Raw genomic sequence first — 16,802 nt, 5'->3', positions numbered from 1 at the left:
AGCTCAGCTGACCACCAGTGGCTTACGACATCATGGCAAACTTGATAGCCTACAAGAACGTGAACTTGCCTTCCGTTCAGGCTGCAGCTCCTGCTTCTCAGGGAGCCTCTATGCCCCAAGAAGTGGCTCCAGTATGAGATGTTAAGGCAGGCAGCTTCATCCCTATTTGCTTCCATAGCTTTCCTTAAAATAGATGCACAAATCTAATAGTGTGTGCCCTGAATTTCTTCAAGGGTTTGCTGTCATTGCACTGAAGTAGAATATGGATATAGACACATGTCATAGTCAGCTGGAACGTTTTGCATTTAATACAGCTTTTAGTAAATTTTTTTTAGTGCAGTTATTTACTTTGTTTAGTTACTGTAGAATTTGAGACCTTGGAGATTTTAAATAGCTACACCCAAACTTTGAAATGTGGCCTGGACCATGACGCCCTTTATGCAGTAATGCACCCACCGATGCAGTTTCTTGCTGTGATTCATATTTGCAGAGTTCGTAGAACCAGTGTCCATCTGAAAAAAAATTGATTTAAAAAAAAAAACCTTTTCATAGCTATTATAATGCAGTTTCTGGAGAACATGTGTTTTTTTCCACTCTGAAAGGAAAAAGATTTAACCCAATTGCTCCCCCTCCCCATGTTGGTAATGTATTTTTATGGCTTTAAAGTAGGAGTCACTGGGATGATTAAGTTTTGAAAAACATCTTTGCTCCCTGTTTTATTTAAATCTTTGAAACTTTTTGTATCACTCCTTTGTAGAAGATCTCTGTTAGCTAGGGCATGGGAAATGGTTATTTGAATAAATGCTTAACTACTCTGGTGGTTTTCATCAACCCAGCTTGAGTTATCATTGCTAATCAGTCTTTTTATTGACTTTAATTAGAAATAATAATATCAAAACTAGGACAAAACAAGACTCCACTGAGAATAAAGTACACCAGTGTCACATAAAAGGGCAGAGGACCCAGGCTGATGAGATATTTGAGCCTGGAGCAGAAGACATTGTATGGCTCTGAGTAACTATTTCCTTTGTCTCGATTTTCCCCTATTCTCCTGCCATCTGTAAACTAACAATACAGTCTCTAGGTGTGGTGTGAGGTTTAATAAACAAAATGCAGAGTGCTTTGCCAGATAATTAGGGTATATGGGTCACGTTGTTGTTAATTACTCAAGTGTGCCTGGATCATTTTCAAGCAGAGGTGGATGACTTGGGCAGGATCCTTGTCCCATCTTCTTCTTTTCTTGCCGCTGAAGCCGAAGCAGAGGACGTGGCAGGGGGAGAGCTGGTCCTGGAGCGTGGCTGGAGGATGCGGCTGCGCACGCGACCTTGCGGGCATGGTAGGACTCTGCCCTTTGGAGGTTGCAGCGAGGGAAACTGCTGCATTGCTTCAGTCTGACTGGCTGGGGGGGAAGTTGGCACTTCCCAGTCCCTGTCTGGGAACTTAGACAGCACTTTTTTTTTTAATTTATGTATTTATTTTTGGCTGCTTACAAAAGGAAGTACGTTCCCATCTCGTCGCAGCATGAATTGAAACCTTAGCACTCAGCACACCAGCTCTGCTGCCCGGGCCTAAGCCTCCCATACTGCTATAAAAGCCCTTGTCAAGATGCAGCTTTTCTCATCTGCGCTTCCTCGGAGGGCAGACAGAAGTGGCATGTTCTAGGAGGCATCTTTTAAAACTCCTTTTTCTGCTTTTTTTTCTGGATAAAATTCAGTGCCCCCTGCCACCTTTTCAACAGAAACCCATGCATTTTCATTGTGCAAAATCCAAACCACCAAACAATAGTAACAGGAGTATTATTTTAAAATTGAGGTTAAAAACCAAGTATTTCTGTCCAACTCTGAGGTTTTATTTTAACACGGTCTACCCAGCTCAAGGATGTAAAATATTCTCCCTCTTCCCCAAACTGCTGGGCACCCGTACCTCACTGGCATCATTAGGAGCCCTGGGTTTCCAGCTCCTCCAAAAACTAGACCCTGGAGGCATTGGATCAGTATGTTTGAATGGTTGTCTCTGTGCGTGTGATTTCTTGCACCAGACCAGAACATCTTTGAACATACAAATTTTCAGCATCCCTGAACAATCCCACTCGTGCTTAGGTCAAGCACTGCAGCCAACTGGTGTCTCCTGGCAGCCGAGCAAAGTCATCTGCTTATTTCGATGAGGCAGACAGGTCCTCCATGCTCAAAATGAATATGGTCATGCCGGAACAGAGTGGAATTAAATCAGATGGCTCGCTTTATTAATTTCTTCCCTTCCTAAGGAAAAAGACAATGTGGCTGACAAAGCTAAGCTCCTGGGCTTTAGGGTCACCTTGCTCTCCTTTCCTCCTCTGCTGACATCATGTGTTGTTTTGTCCTTGGGTTAGAAGCTATTGTTTCTAGATTTTCTTGCGATCTAGATTTTAGGGTGTGTGGTGGGGAGGGTTGGTGGACGATGGTGCGGGGGAACATACTGTGTTGAAGGGTCACATGCTGTGTTCATTTAGCGTGGCCAAAGATAAGATTTGGCACAAATTGCCTTTCAACTTAACTCTTCACTGCAGACCTTGTCAGAGTAATCACTGTACTTGTGTTTATGCAGATACCTGTAGTATTTTGGGGTGAGAATGAAGGCACTGTACAAATGAATAGCTGTGTGTACTGGTGTGGTTTAGTGCTTAGCCCTGAGTCACGACAACCAGCTTCTGCCTCCAGCTGTGTCACTACCTTGTGATGTGACCTTGGCATAGGCTGTAAGCTGACTGTGCAGGGATTGCATCTTCTTGATTAATAGCCTTGCTCAGAGTTATATCCCCTTGGTTCGACAGCACAAATAAGTCTTTATTACCCTGGTAGCAGCGTGGAGTCCTGGCTCAGAAAAGGAGCACAATCCATTCCTGGCTTGGAAACCATCGGCACAATTAATTATATTTGGATTGCAGTGTAAAAATTGCCAGTAAGGCAGAGACGCTCAGACCTACAAACATTGCATGAGTTTAATTAAAAGGATGATTTTAAGCAGCTTTGGGCACAGATACTTTATACTTCTCTATTGGTTTCTATCACTGCCTCAATAATGAATTGTCAATGAGTTCAAATGAAATGAGCTTTCAGTCTGCGTGGTGTAAAGCTCTCAAAGGCGGAGAGGTAGCTGCTTCTGAAGAGGGTTTTAGTAGCGTGTAAAATAAGGGTGAAAAGGGGGAAGTTCCTCCCTTCCTGGGTGTTCATAGGGTGGAGATCACAAATGCAGCCTGTGCAAGAATGAGCCTCCACCAAGCGATTGTCCGTGTGGAAGAGGGCTGTGCTCCAGCAGTGCACCCAAGCACTGCTCTCTGTGTCCAAAGGGACTCTTGTGAGCTTGTACTAGAAGGTGGCTAAGCTCTTTGCTGGGCTGGGGCAAGCAAGCTCAGCGTTTTGCAGGATGGGGCCCTGGCTTTTGCAGCGGTGCCGTGTATCGGAGGGAGCACTGTGGGTATTCTCTTGGCCTCCACATTCAACTCTCAGATTTTCCCAGAGAACTGGGCAGAGCAAAATACAGTCCGAGAAAGGGAGCAATTAATTAAGCAGCTCTGTGCCTTCTTCTGGTGTCGACCCCGGCAGCGCCTGTGAACTGCATAAATGCACTCAGGCTTGCTGTCCAGAGCTCTGATCTGGGTGAAGCTGACTGCAAAGGGACTTGTTTCAAAGCCTCCCTTGTGTTCTTTGGTAGCACGTACAAGGACAGTGTTACAGACATTACTGCTCTGCCTGTAATGGCTAATGAAAAGGACTCGACAGATTATTGGGCTTGCTTTTTTTTTTTTTCCCCCTCCTGTGTGTGTGCTTTTGTTGGAGACGAGGAATTAGCACTACTGATTTTTTTTTTTTAAAGACTCTTGAGTGCCCACAACCCCAACTGACCTAGGCACTTTTGGAGACTTAGCCAAAATTTTCAAGTTATTTTTAAATGCTAGAAGTCTTGCAGAGGTCTGGGAATGTTACATGATTGATTATTTGCATCGTAGAGCATAGAAGTCGCAGCCCTGGACTGAGGCTCCATTGTGCTAGGTGCTGAATGCACACAGAACAAAATGACTGGTTTTGCCCTCGGTACCGTGAAATCGGAGCGGAGTCAGCTACCATCCCTCTTTTCTAATGTATTTATACGTGCTCAGTGTGATACAGCAGTGTATTAAATCACAGATATGTTTTTTAATAGCAGATGAAGTACAAATAAAGGTCGGATTTGTGTAGCATGCATTTGCTTAATGTCTTGAACGGCAGAGCACAGTAAACAGTATATGAATGCCTGGATGAAAAATAATTGTTCACGCTTGGAGTTGATAACGGTGACTATATGTATTTTTAGCTGTGTTTCTCTGTTACGTCCGTGCCTCTGGTCCGTGCTGTGTTGCCATTACCAGATGACTTGCATTGACTGTGCTCCTTTGATCGCTTTGCCAGCGTGACATCTGGCTAGTTTCCCTTTGCCAGGGTCCCAGGATCTTGGTGAAGTTCTCAGTTGTTTGTATCTATCTTTTCCCTGTACAATTAGCCTTAGAAATGAATGATTCCTCCTCTCCCTGCAGATGTGGGTTTATTTTGGGTTTTGGTTTGGGTTTTTTTTTCCTTCTTCCAAGGGACAGGCAGGCAAATTCAGCCCTACACCAGTGATGTTGGGGTCTCTAAAGGCTATCACAAAGCCCTTACCCCTGCTGTTGTTGAGCACCTTGGGATAGTCCATGAAGTTGCAGTGCTAATGGTTTATTTTGTAAACATAGGTGGTGCTTGGTGTACAAGTTAGAGAAGATTGGTCCTGGCAGGCGTAGAGCTGAGAAAAGACTGAAATCGGTTCCTGTGGGAGTTGTTCTGTACTTGTCCTCCCCAAAAGCTCCGTCTGGGGCACAGAGAGGCTTTATTCTTGCAGCACAAAATCAATCTGTCATTGTGAAGTTTGACCACGGTTGACATCTTGGAGCAATAAGGGGGTTTTTTATTTTTTATTATGTTTAGGTATCTTGCAGCCAGCAAGCCCCTTGGAAGAGAAGTAACTCGTCGTCATGCTTGGGCTGCTATTCAGTAGGGAATAAGGAGAGTTCAAAGTGCTCATAGTAGCCTGGATTGCTGGAGACTGTCATCTGCCACAGTAACCTACAGTAACTGAAGTGTCAGTGCCTGTGCCTGGACAGCCGCTGAGAAATGTGTCTCTCACTGAAGCCAGGCTGTTGCTCTGTGGGACAGGATCTCCTGCTAGCCAGCTGGTATCACGCTTTAATTTTAAGTGTTACTTTGAGGACTTCATGTCAGCGAGAAATTAGGGACCTGCACATCAAACCGAGCAGACCTGAGTGGGTACTTCAGCAATTGCAAACTTTTCAAAATATTTTTGTCTTGTGTCCAGTCCTGGCCCAGTCACAATCTGAACTTGTGATTAAATTCATTTATTTAGGGAAAATTCTTTTTTTAACTGAAGAGCCCCAAATTGAAATATTTTAGCAAAAGCCTGAAACATGGGCACAGGTAGCACAAGAACCTGTGTCTCCTGTTTCCCACTGCAGGCCAACCTCCGTGGCCTGGCAAGCAAAAGTTTTTGACCAGTTCTGCCTTAAACATTGAACAATTTTGGCCGAGTGACTCATTGTTTCATATTTGTTGTTTTTATTGCTATAGTAGTTGAGGCTCTTAAGCTTTGGATCCAAGACCTTGTTGTGCCAGGTGCTGTAGGAACATGGGAGGGGAAAAAAAAAAAAAAAAAAAGACCTTGTGAGGAAGAACATGCGTTTCTGTATAACCCAAGACAACAGATGGCTACAGATGGGGGAGCACAAGGAACTGATGAGATAATACTGACCTGTGCAGTGACTAATAGTCTTGGTACATCGCTTACCTAAACATTGCTGAGGTTTTATAGGCACTATAGCAAAGGGCACTTTGAAGGAGGATGATCAAGTGACAGCAGAAGTTCACAGTAACATCGCAGCAAGCGAGAAAGGCAGCAGAGGGAAAAGAGGCATGCTGAAAATGATGCTTGAGGAAAGCCGTTTGCTGCAAAATCTGGTTGGCTTTGTAGATGCTGTGGTCATGTATGAACGAGTGCAGGTACGGGAACAAAGTAGAGACAGAAAGTGTATTTGTTGGAGCAGGAAAAGCAGAGCTAGCGGGGAAAAGAAACCTACAGGCAGGCTACGTATTCAGAGTCTTGACCTGGAACTTTCTTCTGGTGTGTTTACTGCTAGCAACTCAAGGAAAAAGAAAGTGCTGTTTCTTTGGAGCATAACCTTTAACCATCATGTGACATGCGGGAACAGATGAGTGAAGCAGAATGTGTGTGTTCCTTTATTTGCAATGCAGATTCCTCCATAAGGGGCAAAGGAAAAACACTGCTTTTTGTAGCGTTGTTTAGTTAAACTTCAGTTTAACAGAATTAGCCTGTGCAGAAACTTCAGCGAGCAGCCTCTTTAAGTTAAAGGCTTGCAGAGCAAGATACAAGTCAAATGCCAACCCCAGCAATTAGCACTCATCCTTTCATGAGTATTAAACTGTGCTTAATCTCTACTGATCAGGTTCTTTTTCTCCTACACGCTGTCTACAGCTAAATCATAATGTCATGTTAAAGATGTACCAAAGATAGCAGCTGCCCAGTCCATGATTTTTCTGAAGCAGCTCGCTCTCTCCCCGATCACGGTTTGCTTCCCATGCAGCATGAGAGGAAACACAGCTGTCATGGCATCTGTTCAGGAAGCTCTCGCTGGCCTGAGAATGTCCAGGAGCAAAACTGCTCATAGCCCACAGTGTAAAAGGTATTGCTTGGAGTGCAGTTTCCCTACGGTAAAAATAAAATTTTTAAAGGTGTGTTGCTGTTTGATAGGAAGGTTTCGTATCGAGGAAGTGGAGAATCAAGGAGGCTTTTGTATCCTGTGTAACGCAGCATGACGTGACTGCGGAACAAGAGAGGATGTATTTAAATAGACTCCCCAGAAGGTTGCTGGAGAAATACCTTCATAATAGGAAATGCATTGGTTGCTTCAGCATAAAATGATAACCCAGATGTGTTCCCTGAAGTAGGGACCCCTTTTAGCTGAACCATTTTTAGCTGTTTGGAAGGAGCCCAGTTCTTTATCTCAGAGGCTCTTTTGGCAATAAACTTTGGTCTTGCCACTAGAGGGGGACTGCAAGCCATACACCGTACATCCGTCCTGCTGGGCTTCACTAGCCACCTCTCAGTGCTAACGCCAGCCCAGCAACTCCAGCAGCAGGATCCTCTCTGCTCTATTGAGCTCTGGGGTGTCACAGCACCCATAAAGGTCAGACCTTGCAGCCAAACAGACGTGAAGGAACGTGGACGAGGGGAGCCTGACTGGTGCGATGTCCGGGTGACAATAAAAAATGTCATTTTTTTTATTCCCACACAGCTACAAAAAGTGTCCTGAGCATGAATGGTGTTCAGTGAAAGCTGAATAGGGTTTGTGCAACCTCCCTGAGTCACGGAGAGGTGTGAATAACCCCTCTCCACGCCTGGATGAAGGAATGTAGCAGCAGCATACCCAGCAGCACCATTAAACTGGTCAAAGATGAAATGGAAACATGAGTGCTTCTAGATCCTGGGAGTAAAGTGGGGGCTTCAAGTATAACAGACTCGCTTGTGCGCTGGGCCTGACCTACCTGTTTCTTGTCACCTTGCAGGGCTTTTACCCACGTGTTCACCTTCGGCCCGACGTTCCGAGCGGAAAACTCTCAGAGTCGCCGGCACCTGGCGGAGTTCTATATGGTGGAGGCTGAGCTGTCCTTCACTGAAAGCCTCCAAGACATCATGCAGGTGGGCACTCCAAATGTCTATGCAGGACCGGTGCCGGAACTTTTTCCTCCTTCCTGAGCTGTACTCCCTGCCCTCAACTGAGGTCGCAGCTCCTCTCGCCCTGTGTGAGACGGGTAGAGGATCAGGGTTTGCTCAGCAGAGGTGAGGCTGCAGAGGGGATTTGGAAGGGAAGATACAGGTGCGAACACAGCCCTCATCTGAATGGGAGGCTGCACAGTTGCTGTATTGCCAGGAAATGTGTAACTGTGCTTGCCTGGTGCTAATGAAAGTGGCACTCTCCCCTTCAAAACCTTCAGCATCTCTCCAGTGAATCTGAGCAGTATTTATGCAGTGTGTCCCTTGGTGTGCTCTGTAAAGAGCTCCTTGAAACCTGCATTGAAATCTCAAGTAGAAACAACAGTTCCTGGCATACACTATTCACTGTGGCTTTAGCAGAAGACTGAAAGAAATCCTTAGTTAGTTAGCTTTTGATTTTTCAGAATTGACCTCTCGGTTGCAGTTTAACCACATGATGGATGCTAATGCATCTTACTAGTCTCAGCATAAGCCAGCTTATGCCTAGTAGGACTTGTGAGTAAACATCCATGTGCACTTTCATATATCAGATAAGCTCCTTGGAAAGCTATTGGAGAAATAGCCTTAAAAAGAAAAAGACCTGAGGCACTGGCTACAGACTTATAAAATAACATCCAGGTGGTGGTTTGTTCAGCCTGGATCATACACAGTCTGCTGAGTCAGTACGGCCTGACAGCAGAGCTGACATACTCTCTGTTGTGTGTGCTGCTTCTGCATCTTGGATATCTGGATAGCACTGGGCTGTGCGGACTGACCTGTTGGGAGTCTCTGTGCTCCATCATTAATAGCATCCCACTCTTTCTTTTCTCTCTTGTTTTCTCCAGAACAACTTTGTGTATTCTTAGACCACAGCATATGTATAATTTTACGCCTTACTTCCTGAGCTCTCTTTCTCTAGGTAATCAGGAGCTGATTGAAATCTTCACTGCTTTTATCTAGTATAATAAGCAGGGTCTTCTGTTAAGTGGTGTTTGAGCCCTTGAACACAGCATGAACACATCTGTACTCTTGTGCTGAGAACCCTAATTTCTTGGCTTTTGAAGTATAGACAGACAGTTCAGACAATTCAGAGAATTAGATTTGAGAACAGTTCTGGAATGTGTAGGGCTTTTATTTGTAGGGAAAGGAGGAACTTCACCCCCTTGGCCTGGCTTTTGTTGTTGCTAAACATCTCGTGAAGTCTCAGCTTGTGCTCTCCTCTTTCGCTTCTTCCCTCTGTCCCAAAGTCTTTGTTATAGGGAAAGATGCTTCTCAGAAAGTCTCCTAGCAGCCATTGTTTTGCATTCCTCATAGCAAGTCTACATTGCAACATGCTTACTTTTGTGATGTTCTCATTTGCAGAAGTGGAGTTCCCGTTCTGTTTATTTTTAAATCATTGGGCAATCTCTCTTTAAAAAGAAAAAAAACAAAACCTGACAGCTGCTCTAAAGCCTAAGTTAAGTTTCTTTTTCCCCACGTAACTGACCTAAATTCAGTGTTCTCTCATGTATCTGCCCGTTGGGCAGTTAGTCTGTTTGTCATCATCTGCAAGTTGTTTGTTCGGTGCAAAACGTCCAGTTGAAAGCCTTGGGGGCTCTTGGCCAGGGTTAGCATCTGAACTTTGTCCTCACATAAAGAGCTGGATTGTTTAAAATTTATTTTTAAAATTGGTATGCAACATTTGAACTCAATACCTCTAACTTCAGCAAGGGAATGCTCGGCTTCTTCAGGGACATCTTGAAGTATTTGCTTATACACCATTAAAGAAGAGCCTTGCTACAAAGATGTACATCTTTACGATTCACTGATGAGGCTTGAGATCTTTCTCTCGGCCAAAGCTCTAAAAGAAACATAGCTTTCCTTACAAAATAAAAGGAAAAAGAAGATTTAGTAACAAAGTTACATGTATTTGGGAGCAAAGGGCCTGAAATCTTAGAGCAACAGCCTTTTTTCCCCACTGTAATTGCACAGAGTAGTGCTCAGTTATTCCTAAATTAGTAGCACAGTTCTTGTGAAGTCTCATGTGTCTTGATCGTGCAATCTAAATTTCAGTTCTGTGCCAAAATGTGGTTTAGTGCTACAAAGAAACTTAAACTATCACAATACTGGTTTCATAATACTTTCTGTGGAAAGTCCCATGTGCTCAGTGCAGTACTCTACACTGCATGACTGGGTGATAATATTGCTACTTTAGTGTACAGAGTGTATGTAAGTGTATCTAAGGAGAGGTCTCTGTGGTCTCTTTCCATAAGAGTCTAGTCAAGAAGTTGAGTCAAGTTGCCCCAGGGCACTCTTCTTCCAAACTGGATGAGAAAGGGAGTTAGAAGGTGGTCAGGTAAGACAGTGGAAGGGGTCCAATTTGTATGGAAGTGTCTGGACTCACTAGAGCCGTCGCCCCTCCAGTCCCTGAATTGGAGGTCCAGTGTCTCCAGTCTCATCTGTCCTCTGAGATGCCTGCTGCCGCCCTCTCCTTCTCTCTTCAGTGCTGTCTCATGTAGCCATATTTGTAGGTCATTATCTCCTATTTTTCGTTCCACTGTCTTGGCAGCGCAGTGGATTTAAAGGATCCCACTTCACTCATGACACTAATGGGGTCTCAGAGAGGCCATATGATGCAGTTGTTACTGAATTTCATCAAACGCACATACAAAACCATGCTAAACCCCCCATTATTTAGGCTGTAAAGTTAGGAAATGCCAGAAGGAAGTTTTCCTGAGGGCATTTTTGGGAGTTTATGCATTGTGTTAGTCTTCCTTAACAAGATCCTATCCTAGCACCTCTGTCTCTTTAAGAGATGGAGGATACATCTCTTTAAGATGGAGAATACAATTTAACACATAGTAGTTGGGCTCTGTCCTGAGGGCAGAAGTATTGTCTTCCACTGGTTACGTACTTCATCAAAATTAATTTGCTGTCATTACAGCCGAGTGACAAGGAGCATTATCACCTCCATTTTACAGAAGGGAATTCAGGCATGAAATGAAATCAGCAGTAGCACTGATCTTGGGTGTCAGTTTCAGGGACCTCAGGTCGGAAACATGGGTGCGGTTTGATTTCCAGAGTAGTTTGCACTCAGAGTACTTTCTGTCTTCAGTGCCAAAGCTAAGACAGTTGGCCAGATCGGGCTGCAGTCTCATGGGAACAAACACTGGTAATCACATGGGAAAGGTTTGTTCCAAGTGTCTGGTGCAGCGCTCTTTAGGGACATTGGGGTATCTGCAGGGCTGCAGGTTCCTTCTCTGAAGGGGCATCCAGCTGCCATAGCTGAGGCTCTTTCTGTTTCCTAATTTCCATCAACATTTATTGTTCAGCTTCGATGGCCAGTGGTCTGACAGACAAGAGTCTCCTTCCTTTTGTAACAACAGCATCTCTCCAGAGTGGGTCCTGAGCTGTTGGTTATATAGCTGAGAGGAGACTTTATGACCAAGATCAGATGCGAATCTCCCTGTATGGTGTGCGTGACCAAGCATGAAGGCAAGAAATAATGGTCCACTTGGTGACTGTTTCATATGTAAATACCCTGTGACCTACACTGCATCCATATGCAGTGATTTTTCTGAAAGTGTCTTATGTAATAAAGACAATGATTTGAACCCTTCTTGTAGTGCACAGCACTTTCAATTGCTGCTGCTGACATTTACTGCTGTTTTGTTGATGATTTCCTCTGTTTCAACTCTGGTCATAATTTTATTTGGGAAGAGGATAAGTTGCAGTATCAAAAGATCCAAGTTAAAATTAAACAATACAGTTGGGAGCTGCTCCCAGTCAAAATTGGACAGTTAACCATTAAGTGCCACAGCAACATCGGGGAAGGCCAAGATTGATACTGCTGAACTTCTTTGAAAGGTGAAAATCAAGAGAGAAGGGCTGGGAGGGATGAGGGAGAAGGGAAAACTTTTACCTCTGTCCTCCTCACCTGCCCTCCTACCAGCACAATTTCTACATTTCCATTATGAAGCAACCATATTAACGGGCTCTTGGATGTCAGGAATCCCACCTCTGAGACGAGCTACTTGCTGTGATTCCAGTGGCTTTTTGCCTGTATAAGTCCCCTATCAAACATGTTTCTTTCAGGATACGTTCAAACCAATAACTTCGCCTGTATCTCCAGCTCACGTGTTCCCTCAAACCAGCAAGCCAGTGGTTATGCTTCTCCACTCATTTTTCGTATAGCCTACTTTCCAGTCCTTCATTATATTATATGCTTAAAGCCATAACTTCTGAGTTCGGGAGCTTCCCCCCCCCTTTTCTTTTTTTTCCCTCCACTGTTCGTGCCTAGTACACATTTGGCATAAATAAGAATAATAGCAGCGAGGAGGCCAATGCATGACCCACGTGTCTGTCTTTTTTGCCAGGATAAAACCTCAGTCTCAAACCTGGAAATATTTCTCAGATTGTTTTTCCCATACCACCCACATCTTTTTTCCACAAGAGGAAGCTGCTTATGTTGAATGCTGTGGGAACCTAATTGTTACTTTATCGCACAGTGAGGAAAAAAAGTGCTAATTAAACAACGTGCTTTTCTGAAACCAGATGATACTTTCATTTTCTAGAAAGAGGAAGCTTACTGTAAAATCCCTTCGTCTCTGCCTGGTGAAACCAGATGAATTGCCAAGAAGTTTTCTAATTTCATTTGCATAAGCCTTTTTCTAGCTACTTTGAAGAAAGTTCAAAGCTGACTGTTTGGTTATTTGCCACTCAGCAGCAGGAATGCTAGCTTTTCATTTCCTCCGTGTTTGAGTACCAGTAGGGGTAAAATTGTTCATCCGCATATGATAATGCTGTTCCTTTATTTGGATCTTCCCTTTTTAAAAAGAGGGCCCAGATTGATGCAGGGGTCTGGAGGCTGCGTTTGGCTCCAGAGGAGTCAAAATGGACTGATTTAGCAGCTTCTCTAGGTTGGTGGGATGCAGAGGTTGTTCATCAGCACACAGCAGTGTTTCAGCAGTTTGGGACAGGTGAGGAAGGAAGTTCTTCTAAACATGAGAGTTTGAACAACCTGCCTGAAATCTCATCTTGGCTATGTCAGTAGCCCGGCTGCTTCTTTTCTGTGCCTTTTGTTCCTCTTACCCTGTAAGGTCTGGTTCCTTGCAAGGCAGAGACCTGCTTCTTCCTCAGATCTGCTGACTGAATGTTAGGTTCATCTTTTCACAGTTCGTCTCCCCTGGGCTTTGCGGTGTCTAGGGACTGCTACTCACCTAGATATCATTGGTGGATACTTCGCTTCTCTCAACTCTGCAATTAATGAAGCAGTTGTTATGCTCACAGAAGAAAAAAATAGGAATGTGCCAGGACTTTCAGAGGTGCTTTTTGTTGGGAAAAACCTGGTCCCATCCCAGGCTGAGGTGACGTGCAGCCCAGCTGCATTGCTCTGTTCCTTACAATAGAGATGAGAATAAGGAGGGTGATTTTGAAGAGCAGTTGGGATCATCAGTACTACACCGGTGTCAACTACCTGCTTTGGGCAGGCGTAAGACTACGAGGAGTCATGGGAACTCTTAATCTGCGCAACAGCAAGTGTCTCAGCTGGTCTGCTTTGCTTAACCAAAACAGAAAATTACTCTTAAAATGGGTGGATCAAAATGCAGTGGCATCCCACGTGGAGGCTTTTTTTCTTTAGAACCAAAATGGCATTTTAATTTCTTCATGAGTGAAGCCCATTTTACTGGATAAGTATATCCAAATTGGATGGTAATGTCATTTAGTTAATCCACATTAGTTTAGGGAAATGAAACCACATCTTTTTTTAGTTTCTCAAACATCCCTGCATTGATGTGTCCTCTGCTTTAACTCTCTACTCGTCTCTGTACATGTTCTCTTTGCTTTGCACTTACTGCGCAGTCTCTCTAGCTGCGATCTGTTTGATGGGCTGGCTCTACACAGTACACGGTTATTCTCCTCTCCTTTAGTTCTACCTCTTCTAACAACAAAGCAGAAAACCAGAATTGCTCATTACAGGACAGATACCTCACTAATAATTAATCTGAGACTAGTCACCACAAATGGTTGTAATGTGTGTGTTTGTGGCTGACCAGGACTGCTGCTTGAATATTTTAGCTGTGCTTTTTTCACTGGAGATACCTGACTGAAGGTACTGAGGCCATCAGCAGACACTGAAGCCTTAAACCCATAGCAGAAATACAGGTTCCAGTCCTCTTCAGCTACTGAGCAAGCCTGCTAATTAGGAGCATTAGCAAGCTGGTACCCTCTTATGCAGTCTGACCATGCAGAAGGACAGAAGCTCCTTCTGTACCCTTTGGCTGATGTGTACTGTGTTTTATTTATAGTCTGGGACATCTAAGCAGTGTTAATTTTTCATGCACTCCTGTTTTCTCTGTTAGGTTATGGAAGATCTTTTCAAGACAGTGACAAGCACTGTGCTCTCCAAATGTCCTCGAGATGTTGAGCTTTTTCATAAATACATAGCTCCTACCCAGAAGGTAATAAATGTGACAGCAAAGAGCTGCAATCCTGTTATGCATTTGGGGGGCTCTTGGCTATAGGGAGGCTTAATTTTTTTTTTTTTTTTTTTGCTGTGTTGTCCTGTGTTAACAGACTATGAAGAGCTGAAAGTCAGCCTAAGCTTAAGTGATTGTTCAGGCCAACAGAGAGAGGACACACAACTTTCTGTAGCTGGTAGCAAGTGTGGTGGAAATGTAGCTGTCATCATCTAGCAGCCTCTGAATCATCAGCTCCAATAATCGGGTACCCTTTTAGCACTGAATGGCTGGGAGCGGATTTTGACCCATATCTAGATCACAATGCAGACCCACAAATTAAAACTTAGAGGGAGGTAGCTTTTCTGAGTTTCCTCTGGGCCCCTGAACCTTTAAGAGTAGCTTTACTTTTTTTTCTTTTCTTGTTTTGACCAAGGACAGGTTGGAACAAGTGCTGAAGAACAAATTTGTGACGTAAGTACTTCTATTTCAAAATGATCTGGAAAAGGGATTTTGGGGAAAGAGTTCCTGTTTTGTATATGTTCTTTTTCCCAACTCAGTGTCTTCTGGGTTAGCCTAATGTCTCCAAAAGAGCAGGAATTGCCATTCCCTTTGTCCTGTTCGCCAGTTGCCCTTTCATCTCTGCATGAGACTGGCATCTGAATCTGCTGGCCTTTGGCTTTTGCTTCCCTGGACAAGGTCCTCTTTCTATAAGGGTGTCCTCCTTCCAGCATGTACCTGCGCAGTGGTTTGCTCACTGTCTTGCTTGGTTTTGGTTTTGATGCTCTGCCTTCCTTCACACTTCCACTCCAATGGCTCCCTTTTTATGAAACTATTTTTTGATATTTAAAAATCCCAATTGGTTTTCTGTTCTCGATTGCTTGTGCAACTCCTTTTCCCAGTTCTCTGTGTACTAAAGAACTGAAGGGTTTTGGTTTCCCTCCTTGACCCCCAAGAATACCTCCTCTTCCCTACTCTTGCCTGTCTCTTCAAATAGTGGTGTTCTCCATTCATCCCACAGAACATTGTAAGGCTGCTCAGCCCAGCACTGGTTTTCCTGTTAAGCAGCTACAGCCACGCTTGGGCAACAGGATCGTGATAGATCCTCCCTGTGCCTCGTGCCTGGATAAGCACCATGGGAGACCTCAGTGAAGTCACTGTCTCCCCATTTCAGTCCTCTCTTTGCACCTAACTGATATTCCTGAGAGGACAGAGTTGCATTCAGCTTCTCCCACAGTCCAAGGAAAAAGAGAGTGAGTCAGCCCATCCCTCCCTCCCTCTCTGTCTCTCTCTTCATCAGCTGCTGGCAGATCTGGGGCATTCCTGGCTTACATACGTCAGTTACATGCGTTGAACCTGTGCCAGTGATATACCTCATTTGGACCGTGGCCTCACATAACCCAAACATGTGGAGCAATATATTCTTTCTTGAGGTATTTCCTCCAGAAGCCTTCCCTGTATTAGTGAAACCTCATAGCTGGGTGTAAAGAGCTCGTGCTCTTTAGGGAATTTGGTTTATAATTGGATTTAGCCAATCATACGGAGAGATGAAATTATTGTGAATGGGTTATTCTTTCTTCTCTCTGTCCACAACATTTGCTTGGTATGTGGAAAACTTGTCAGCAAAAGTATCTTCCATTGAATCTTGATTTCCAGTTATCAAACCTGCAGCATCTTTCACTGCACTTTTTCTGTTTGCTCTGCCATGATGCTGTTCTTTTGTACCGGTGGAAGTCGGTGGAGAATCTGCTCTCAGATCTGTTAGAGGAGTAGAGAAACATTGCTGTAAAGTAAAATGAAAATGTTTGAGCTACAAGCCCTTTGCACTCTGGGCTGTTATTTCTGCCTAACACCATCCTGAACAGTAGAGCTATGTTGTTGGAGCTATGCCAATGAGGGCACATTGTTTTCTAAAAAAAAAAAAAAAAAAAAAAAATTCCACAAATTTCTATGAAGCAGTTCTCTGCAGCGCTCACTTCTGACTGAAATGCAACATTGCAATAATGCAAAAGTGTCTTGAGAGCTTAGCACTTCCTGCCCTGCATGTAGCTGAAGCACAGGAAGACATAGGGTTCTTGCCATATAAAATGGTTTTTGGTTTCTGTCCAAAGAAGCATTGCCGGGAAGTCTAACATCACAGCACAAGTTGGCATGGTGGTGGGGAAATGCCTCCTTAATTTTCCAGTGCAGCACTTAGCCAGAAAACTTTCTTATTATTCCTTTCATAGTTATCTTAAAGACTTTTTTTTTTTTCCCCCCTCTTGCAGAATTTCCTACAATGAAGCAGTGGAAATTTTGAAGCAAGCTTCTCAAACTTTCGCTTTCAAGCCAGAGGTAGGTAGTTGCCTGGTGGCTTGTCCCTGTGCCTGTTCATGTGCACAGCCAGCCTGAATTTTGTAGATATCCTTTCTCTCTTTCTGATACCACAAGAGTTGTTACTTTGCACAGGTTATCAGCCTCCTGGGGTGTATGCTCAGTTGTAACCTAGGTATAACTTTTGCCCTTTGGGGGTGAAATGGGACCAATATAAGAAGT

General features: G+C 44.0%; 1 protein-coding gene across 3 annotated transcripts in view; it reads left to right on the top strand.

The window, feature by feature from the left end:
• Nucleotides 1-16,802, top strand: part of NARS2 (asparaginyl-tRNA synthetase 2, mitochondrial) — a 52,979-nt gene that overhangs the window by 24,366 nt on the left and 11,811 nt on the right. For 2 of the 3 annotated variants that reach the window (XM_050901734.1, XM_050901743.1), the window contains 4 exons: nucleotides 7,644-7,776; nucleotides 14,172-14,270; nucleotides 14,704-14,741; nucleotides 16,535-16,601. In XM_050901734.1, the coding sequence (XP_050757691.1) occupies nucleotides 7,644-7,776; nucleotides 14,172-14,270; nucleotides 14,704-14,741; nucleotides 16,535-16,601 (337 nt within the window). Of the gene's footprint in view, nucleotides 1-7,325; nucleotides 7,334-7,643; nucleotides 7,777-14,171; nucleotides 14,271-14,703; nucleotides 14,742-16,534; nucleotides 16,602-16,802 lie in introns of those variants that run through there. The other variant, XM_050901751.1, reaches the window with a different exon arrangement.

This window comes from Gymnogyps californianus, chromosome 1, assembly GCF_018139145.2.
Source record: "Gymnogyps californianus isolate 813 chromosome 1, ASM1813914v2, whole genome shotgun sequence".
Taxonomy (NCBI): domain Eukaryota; kingdom Metazoa; phylum Chordata; class Aves; order Accipitriformes; family Cathartidae; genus Gymnogyps; species Gymnogyps californianus.
Note: the sequence above shows the minus strand (reverse complement) of the source record. Positions and strands in the feature narration are given on the sequence as shown.